At 38.4% G+C, this 9,959-nt stretch overlaps 1 protein-coding gene across 1 annotated transcript; it reads left to right on the top strand.

Annotated features, from left to right (window-relative positions):
• The first annotated feature begins 983 nt into the window (after positions 1–983).
• LOC148869432 (pseudo histidine-containing phosphotransfer protein 6-like) lies at positions 984–2,717 on the top strand. The gene is made up of 5 exons (XM_088973910.1): positions 984–1,213; positions 1,479–1,609; positions 1,833–1,976; positions 2,138–2,210; positions 2,335–2,717. The coding sequence occupies exons 1-5, from the start codon at positions 1,145–1,147 to the stop codon at positions 2,386–2,388; spliced, it is 471 nt and encodes a 156-aa protein (XP_088830036.1). The 5' UTR covers positions 984–1,144; the 3' UTR covers positions 2,389–2,717.
• The last annotated feature ends 7,242 nt before the right edge of the window (positions 2,718–9,959 follow it).

Below are 9,959 nucleotides of genomic sequence, written 5' to 3'. Positions count from 1 at the left end.
CGGATGTGGGCACTGGGTCCACCACATTAAAATAATGGACCCTGTCAAGGATTTATCACTCAATCTGATTGGTGTCAGGTTAACCCTGGGGAGATTAATTGTTTAAAGGAGAAAAAGCTTCATATATTTTAGAAACCCAACAGTAGGAATACCATACCCGGTTCAATCTGATTGAATTGTGATATTTGGTTCAAAGCTAAGCATGTAGCCGGGTCGGTTACAGAACCTGAACCTGGTTCTAACTTGAAACCCATGAGAACCCCGTCAGATGGTCAATATTCCAAGCTTAACTATCAATTATTATATTACAGAATAGCATCAAATCTACTATAATTTTGTGCTCTCAAGTCTCATCCCATCATAAATCCAAAAAAGGTCTCATGATGCCCGGGGCTCTCGACCCAGAGAACCCCGGAAAAGACAAACTAAGCCCCACCCCTTCCCAGGTCACCACGTGTCAAGAGTCATCAGCCATGTGTACTAAGCCTAGTTTCTCGGGCGTCTACCCCTTCTCAGTTCTCAGAGTTCAAGGAAGGGATTATGGCCGTTTTGGGCTGTAGAAAGGGAGAAAGGGAAGGTCAAAAAAGTGCAGGAAAAGTGAGTGAAGAGTATGTAATGCAGTAATGGTAGGGCTTTTAGCTCTGTACATGGCAAATAAAGACGAAAAAATGGCCATTTTTGTTGTATGCTGACATTACCGGCTGCAGGCAGTGGTCGGGCGGAGGGTGACCGCCGCAGCAGCCGAAGCGACATCACGCGAGGGAACCGTGTACGGGTGACAGCAGGTCACCCCTTATCTAGCCCCACGTCTGCTGCCGGTCCGGTTGATACCCCACATTCACCTCGATCTTCTTTCCTCTGCACGCTCACTCCCAAATTTCTCATTTTGATATCTTGCTTACCCACAGCCCAGAACAGACCTGAAGCCACAGTTACTATTTCTGTATTTCACCACCCTTTATATTCAAACCCGTCTCTTCCCTCTGGCGCCCTTCATCAGAGCTCAAACTTATACCCAGAAGATTAAAAGGAGGAGTAGAAGAGAAAGATACACAGAAGAACTGCCTTCGGCAGTTCAAACTCTGTTTGCTTCGTTGGGCTGTGATCAAAGTAGCTTTTAGCCAAGACGGGTCTACCGCTGTGGATGCTTGGGTTCAGCGCGGATCGCTTGCGAGCCGACATGAATCGCTTACTCGCCTTACTGTTCCACCAGGTATATATATATATCTTCCATCTCATCTTACATTCTGGGCTTGCATTGCATTTGAGAATACAGTCTCATCATCATCCAAAGGAAACGAGATCAATTCAGGATACTAAGAAATGACAGAAATCACGATATGTCGAGATTCCCTGATTTCCTTCTATCTATTCTTAGCAACCGAAGAAACTAAAATGGGATTATTTCATGATATATGTGGCATGCAAATGTTGTCTGAGTAGCAGCAATAAGAGGTTTGAGTTATATGGTGATTCAGGGAGTCCTGGACGAGCAGTTCTTGCAGCTACAACAGCTTCAAGATGAGACTTCTCCCAACTTTGTTTTCGAGGTCGTCACCATTTTCTTCCGCGAATCGGAGAAGCTTCTAAGAAATCTCAGAGGTCTCTTGTAAGTTATAACTCTCTTCTCTAACAGGCATAGTAATACTAATATCCCAACAGAAGAGAAAAAGTTGAAAGACAGTATAGGAGCCAATGCATTTTGGGTTCTCCAAGAATTTACTTTTCTTTACTACTTTTTTTTGGCCTTTTCCTCATTTGGGTTACAAAGAAAAACCAGTGGGGAGTGCAGACTTTTTCTTATACTGGAATGCATGAATGGTGTTTGACAGGTTGGATAGAGAGTTGTCGGATTACAAGAAGATGGAAATCCATCTGAACCAGTTTATGGGGAGTAGCTCCAGTGTAGGAGCTAAGAGGGTCAGAAACGTATGCGTTGCCTTTCGCGCCGCTTCCGAGCAGAGCAACAGAGCTGGGTGAGTTCCTAAGAATTCCTGCTGTTCCCCCTTTGCTTCTCCATTTGCTGTCATATATAGTTCAAACGAAGGAGAGAGAGAGAGAGAGAGATTGAAGTGTTTCTTAAGTCTTAATGACTGTATCACTGTACTTAGAGAAAAAGAATGCAATTTTGTATCAGATGCTTGCAAGCGTTGGAGCTGTTGGAGCACGAATACTGCTATCTCAAGAATAAATTGCACGAACTGTTCCAAGTAAGTGGGATTAATTTATATAATCGTGTAAAGTTTAAGAAAAAGAAATCAATGCTTTTCCTTTATGATAATTCTTGAGTGACAAAGCTAGCTCTGATGTTATTATTATCAATTGACGAAGCAGCTAGAGCAGCAGAGAGTGATGGCAGCAGGAGTGAGGTATCCCATACAGGGCTGAGACATTAATTTAAAGGGAGACCTGTGAGGCTTGAAGTTGGAAGAAAGATTTCAATATTCTGTTTCTGGGTACACCTTTAAACGAAGCTCAAAGAAGAAAAAAAAAAAGAGGAAAAGGGAGGCCTAACGCCTCTGCCTTTTCTTTTTAATGTAGAGTTATTCTTTGACGCCTGTTGCATTGTAACTTTGAATGCAAAGAAATCGTACTTCGAGGCTGAAGATGCACCTGTGCTTCAAATATTAGGATTCATGTGTACTCTTTAATGGGTTACCAAGTCTTTTGCTCCTTGATGCTTGACCTTATGACACTCGTCTCAATTCAGTTATTGAGCATCAAAATAGTTTCAGAATCTCTCTCTCTCTCTCTCTCTCTCTCTCTCATGCACAAATTTCAATTTGGAATCAAGTATCAGATAAAAATGTAGCTTTGGTTGTGAATGTGAGGTTTTGGAATGAAGAAAGTAGAATATTTTAAGCCTTGAATTCCAAACTTTTTAGCAGGCTGGTTTTAAAATCTTTGATCCTCGATCGAATTGAAGTTAGAGTTAATTATAGCTGGACAAACCCATTCAACTGATCAAAAGAAAAAGTAGGTCACTGACTCACTCTCCAGGTTTTTAACAAACCCAAACTTAGTCAGGCGATCCGCAGCAGTATTACTAGCACGTGAACAGTAGGCAACCGAACAATGTTCTTCCGAGCTGATCATATACTAAGTAATATATATACATTATCATCGGTTCAGCTATCTTACCGGAAATACATGATGCCTGAAAAACTTACAGTCAATCAATAAGAGAGGTGACCAATCAGGTCTTCCAGTACCATGTCTTTCCGTATCTTAGATTTTTCTTATTATTATATCGGTCTCTGGTTGGTTTTCTTGTAATTTTTGTTTTATTTGTTGTCTGAAAGCGTAAATTTGGTAAACAGTATATAAAATAATTTTGGTTAAAAACAGTTTATCAAGGTGCAAACTTTTATTATATTACCTTCTTTTTTGTTAAAAGTCATATTATCAAAAATGAAGTTTTAAGTTGTTATTTTTATCAAGGTGCAAACTTTTGACACGATATTACCTTTATTAGGTGTAATGTATTTTCTCAACAGGCGACCATTGGCCAATACAAAATTTTCAAAGCATTTTAAGGAAACATTAATTTTAATAGTTAAATAACATTGAAAACAATCTCCTTCTCAAATTAAAAACAAAAATAAAAAAATGATATATTGACCATTGGCCAATACATATTTTTCATGGCATTTTAAGGGTTGACTATGTTATCGAAAAAATATGATATCTGAACAAATTTTGACCTATCATAAAATTAATAATCAATTAAATATTGTTTATCATAATTCATGGATGTATTTTATTTAGGTTGCGTTTGTTTACGGTGTAAATACAAAGTTACATCGATGGAATTTAACAATGTTAAATTTTTTAGAATACTCATTTTGTATGTTTGGAACGATCAATGTAAAATCTTCTCCGGAGCAAAACGCCCAGGCATGACTAGATTTAAACCCAATCCTGGAGGCCAATTCTGGGGAGCTCTGAGCTACTCTCCCTTGCCTTGTTCCCTCTCTCTGTCTCAAACACTGGACCGGAAAGGGAATAAAAAAATCGAATATCCACCGAATTCCAGCTCTGCACCTTCTGATAGCTGAGACGCCTTCCGATATGCACTGATTCTCGTTGCAATAGATTTCCCGTCTCGTTGGATTTCCAATCTCAAATATCTAGATCATCAGTCTTTCATCGATCTTCTGATATTTTAGTCGGTACCATCGAACTCCTATTTCTATTTTTAGCTTTTGCGGTTCTTTAAATCCGATCCAGAACAATTGGATCGGGTTTCAAATGCAGTCGCTTGATGCCTCCGAGACCTACACCGCAGCCAGGCAACAAGATTTGTGTTGATTGCTCACAGAAAAATCCACAATGGGCATCTGTATGCTCAGAAGCAGAACGCCCATCTGAATCGGCCTCCAAGTTCCCCCAATCAAATCCCGTCGGAGGTGGTGGCGGTGAAGGAGGAAGAGAATCGACCCCGCTCATAGCTCCCCAGAATAGAGAGCGCCCATCTGAATCGGCCTCCAAGTTCCCCCAGTCAAACCCCGTCGGAGGTGGTGGCGGTGGAGGAGGAAGAGAATCGACTCCGCTCAATGCTCCCCAGAAGCAGAGAACGACCATCTGAATTGGCCTCCAATTTCCCCTGGTGGCGGTGAAGAGGAAGAGAATCGACCCCGCTCAGAGTTGCAACTGGTAATAAAAAGGGGAAGAGGTGGCTGGATTTGCTCCGATGCCGCCGATAGACACCACTGGCTTTAAGAGAGAAGGGGAAGAGAGAGAGAGAGAGAGCGAGCGAGAGAGAGAGAGAAGAGAGAGAGAGCGAGCAAAAAGGAGAAGAAGAGAGAAGAGAGAAAGAGAACGATGTAATAAATTCAACGATAATTTAGAATTTATTACATCGATTATCGATATAATAAAAAGGCCCAACATAATTTTCGGTGTAAAATTACATGTTAATCAAATTTCTGTAAAATCGAATGGAGTGTAAAGTTAAGTCAGGTTCGATTTTACACCTCTACCAAACGCAGTCTTAAACTAGGTTTGATTACGGTGCGAATTTATTTGTATTAATATAAATGCATGAGAGTGTAAACGAAGAAAATACAAATTCTTTCGAAACAAAAATATATCAAAATTTATAATCAAACTAATTGATGCAAAATTATTTGTATTACAACCAAACACAGTATTAAGTACAAAGTACTGATGCATTCCAATTCCGGAGTGTATCTTACATTTTATTAGAAAGATAACGTATATAAATAAAAAAGAAAAAAGGTACAAAAGAACAAGAAAAGTCTCAAACAAAATGAGACAAAAATCCTGACCCACTCTAGCAAAACAACCAAAGCCACCTTTCAACACCTAACACAACTCTTAACACACTAACAAAGAACCCAAGACGCAAGACAGCTTATTAATCAAAAAGAAGCAAAAGACACACTAAACCTTGATTTTTTTCCTCTTCCATTTTTACCCCTTTCCCGAGAACTGTTGGAACCTTAAATGGAAATTTTACAACAATGTTATCATAGAAATTTTACAACAATCTTATAGAAATTAAGAAAAACTAAATAATAGAAAGAATCATATACTAACTCTTAATTTTTTTCTCTCTTCCACTTCTACCCCTTCCCCGAGAGCTGCTGGAGCCTCTAAATGGAGACTTTACAACAACGTCATCATAGAAATCCGCCAGAAATTAACTTTGGTTTCGTGCTACCTGGAATACAATCAAGGCTTTCTAGTGGCCAGTCGGGAACCTCACTGCTCAAAGTAGTTTGATCAACCTCTTGCACAGTTGCACCAAACAGTCCTGCTTTACTTTGAACCTTGATTTTCATGAGTAATCATATATGTCGATACAAAGTATAATCAGACCCACCCTGTTCCCAAAACAACACCCATTAACAGCTCTACATAAAATTGCTAACAGGTTAAGTAGCACTAATATGCTATTCAGTTCAATAGAAGAGGAAACTACAACAACATAAATCAAGTTGTTTTAAACAAAAAAAAAAAGTTGAGGGGTGAAATTTGGGCGGACTCAGGTTGAAATTTTGACAAAATTCGAAGGCCTGGGATGAAGCATCGTACAATGCTAAATGGGGCCAATCTGAATTACACCCCTAACAAAAAGTACAAAACTCCGTAGTATAAGAGCAATCTAAACAGTTAGGCCAGTGAATACAAATTAATAGAGCAAATGGGTTTCTCCCTTAGTAGAGCGATGATGGTTGGTGCATGGCTGCGAAGGGTTTCTCTTCAGATTAGCAGTGGCCTTTGGTGGTGGTGGAGGTGATGATAATAATAATGATAGTAATGATGGTAATGATAATGGACCACTGATAGATTGGCATAGGATTGACTTTATTGATTGCGAAGGCCACCCATCTTGTTAGAATAGGGATCTACTGCAAAAACAAGTATGTGAACCTATTTATTTATGAGATGGGATCTGCTCCTCGCAGAATGTGCCTCATGCCAACCTTACAGCACGTTTTAGCCGTGCATCTGAAACATCTCCATAATTTCAAAATTTTATTCGTGAGGAGATGCTTTCCAATGCACAGTTGAAACGTGCTGCAAGGTCAGTGTGAGGTGCGCTCTTTCAACAGCCGATCCGAACTGGCTATGTGTCCAATCATTAAGTAAACATGCCAATGTTTACTAAACACTTGCATATTCACTCGTGATTGGTTACATAATATGTGATTCATGCGTCAGTATTGGCAGAAGATCCCGTCACATCTTTTTAAAATCAAACTTTGTAAGCCCCAATGGTTCTCCTTCTTCTTCTTCTTCTTCTCTGTGCATAATAAAAATGTAAAAGTATTGGCCAATTGAAATGATCCACATGGTTCGAGTCTAGAAAAAACTTCATGTTATGTCAAGACAGCGTGGGTATCTCTCAAAGGTCAAAACAAAGAAAGGGTTCAACTATGATATGGAAAATATATGATATCTGAAAAGCTTTTAACCCGTCAATTCGTGGTAGTCAATTAGGTGTTATTTATCAAAATTCATAGGTGAGTTTTGATTGGTCAAAACTCTTCCGATACTATATCTTTTCCACATCATAGATTTTCCCCATAAAACAAGGAAAAAGTAACTGCATCAGCAACCGTTTAATTACCAACTTCAGCTTCAAATAATAAGGCCCAAGCCCAAACCGAGCTGTACCCAGCCCAAATCATGCCAAACTGAACTGAGTTAAAGCCTGATGAGCTAAATATTAACAAGCTAGGCTAGGAATGACTACAGGGCGGGAGCCACACTCCCTATCACAGCCCCTGCGAAAATCCTCATCTAGGGATAGCAACGGGGTGAGTTCAGGGAGAATTTTGTAAATTCTAGATCCTATATGCCTTCTTAAACCTCCCAACCAGCACTCGCCCCAAAACACGTAGAGGGTTGGGTTTTGAGAATTCAAATCCTCTCCTACATGAAAATGCATCTTCCCCGATTCTACCCTCTCCACATTCAAAGGTAGGAGTAGGGGTGGGGTGGGTTTAGAACTCACATCTAATTTTCTATTATTTCTTGTCATATATAAGCAATAAATAAGTAAAATAGCACAAACAAACAACAAATTTTCCAATTATTTGATCAAGACATGTAGAAAATACATAAACTATCAATTATACTTCACATAAAATTCAAAATATTATTAAATTCAACACCTAATGCATAAAGTTTATATGCTTTCCAACAATGTGCAGGTCAGAGAGGGTCAAGTTTAGCCTAATTCCATACCCTACTCGTATTCATACAGGTTGCAAACCAAAACCCATCCTTGAAGCAAAAAAACCCACCCTGTCTAGGAGGGTAGGGACGGGTAAGGTAGGGTAGAAATTGCCTCCTTTCCCGTCCCCATGGGGATCGCATTTCCCACTATTTTTTTTTATGATGTCAACTTCATTTTTATCTTTTATTTCTATTTCATTTCAAAGTTTTTAAATAAAATAGTTATAAAATACAATTCTATTAAAGTAATTCCAAATATATTAAAAACATATTCAACCATATTAGGGATGGGTCTCTACAGGGATCGGGGAAATGGAAAAAATTATCATCCCTAGATCAGACTCCAGCAAGCCAACCAGGCTTGGCTTGGAAGGACATATTGGGTCTAGAATCTGGATGTCTGGCATATAGGGGTGGCCACAAGTCGAGCCTTTCATGAGATATTCGAGCTTGACTCGTGAAAAGCTCTGCTCGGCTTGGCTCAGTTTAAACAAGCTTCGAGCTAAATTTGAGCTCGATATATGAGCCTAGTGAAGATTGGATCTTGAGGCTCGCGAGCCTAGTATTAAATAAATAATTTTTATTATATACATACATACATACATACATAAATAAATATAATAAATAACTTTATTATATATAATAATATTTTTTAATATACTATTTTTATTTTTTATGTATAATAGTAAATAATTTTTATAATTCTTAATTTTTTGTCTAAAAAAAATTATACATATAATTTTTATTTTTAAAAAAAAACTTAACTTATAATCGAATTCGAGCCCAAACTTGCGAGCTATGAACTGAACCGAGCTTGAACTCAAATCGAACTCAAATAACTAAATATTCAACTCTTCGAATCCACCCTTACTGGCATATGAGATAATCTCATTGAGTACTTCTAGCGTATGTGCATGTGCAAATTAGTATGCTGCACATTATTAAACCTGATATTCATACATTAAGCCTATATGTATACTTATAAGTTATAATTAGTAAAGTTGCATATGCACACGCAGACAAGATATATGGGCTCAACAACTTATAGCTAATCAGCGGGTATCATAAAAGAGGTGGTATTCACCAAATTGACAGGGTGCTTTGAAAAACGTCTATTTAAACTTTTTTTAATTGACTTAATTCTCCATGCTTTCCGTTCGGGGGGGAGTAACATTTTCTGATTAAAAGGGAAGCCTCTTCATTAATTGACTTAATTTTCCTTTCTTTTCCTTCCATTTTCTTTCAAACCAAGCATAACTTAAAGGTTTATTGTTTCAATATCACAAGTTCGATTTTTCTCGATCATGTTGGAACGCTTTTGAGGCTCAAATTTGGTTCATTATTATTTCTTTTTTTTTTTTTTGTAAAATTTGGTCCATTAATCAGTTGAGCCATTTTTCTATGGAAGGGCTGACTGCCTCAACACTATCCATGCAAAAGACCTGGGCCCTTTTGGCACGTTTTTTTATACAGTCTGTTGGTGATTTACAAGCCTGGCAGATCACAATTTCATCTTTTTCCATTTGATTTGTAGTAGATTTAGCCACCAAAAGCCCATCGATAAAAAAGATGCAAGAAATCTAAATCGGGCAATTTTTTAGAAGCTCTAATGAAGCTTTTATGTTTTTTCTATTTGTCTTTACACGGAAAGACATGCAGAAAGATATGCTTTAACTAAATGGGCTTTATGCTGCTTAGATCTTAATGCAAATGTTCAATGCGTCTTTTGACTGTCAAAGGTACCAGAAGATTTTTCCAAAAAGACTTGCCACACGACCTCTTGGTTTGGCTGGACCGGACACAGCTTGCACCCCCCATTTTCTCTTCTATAACTATGATGGGATCCTCTGCAAACAAAAATTCTGCACACACTTTAAAAGTGCGGGTATCCAGCTGCATATTTGGACCCTTTCCCCATGAACTTAATATATATGTACAAGAAATATTGCTAGTGTGTGACTGAATATTATGTCTTATGGTTTTTGCTTTCGCAAGACTGTGATTGCTGTAAAGGGGCTGGGACAGAGCAGGGTGCATGTGAGGTCTATTGATCTTACCATGAAGAGTCTGCTGTTAGGCGGATTTAACCATGTGTCTTTATATTAGGAGAGACACCAAGGTTGTGTTTGATATCATTCTATTTCTATTTGTAATATTTTAGGTTGGTCAATACAAATTTTTGAGAAATTGTATTATCACATTGCATTAGATAACCACCTGCACTAAAAATATATTCGCATTGGATTGGG

The sequence above is a fragment of the Nelumbo lutea genome, chromosome 2, assembly GCF_056320005.1.
Source record: "Nelumbo lutea isolate HS-2025 chromosome 2, American lotus-T2T, whole genome shotgun sequence".
NCBI classification, from domain to species: domain Eukaryota; kingdom Viridiplantae; phylum Streptophyta; class Magnoliopsida; order Proteales; family Nelumbonaceae; genus Nelumbo; species Nelumbo lutea.
Note: the sequence above shows the minus strand (reverse complement) of the source record. Positions and strands in the feature narration are given on the sequence as shown.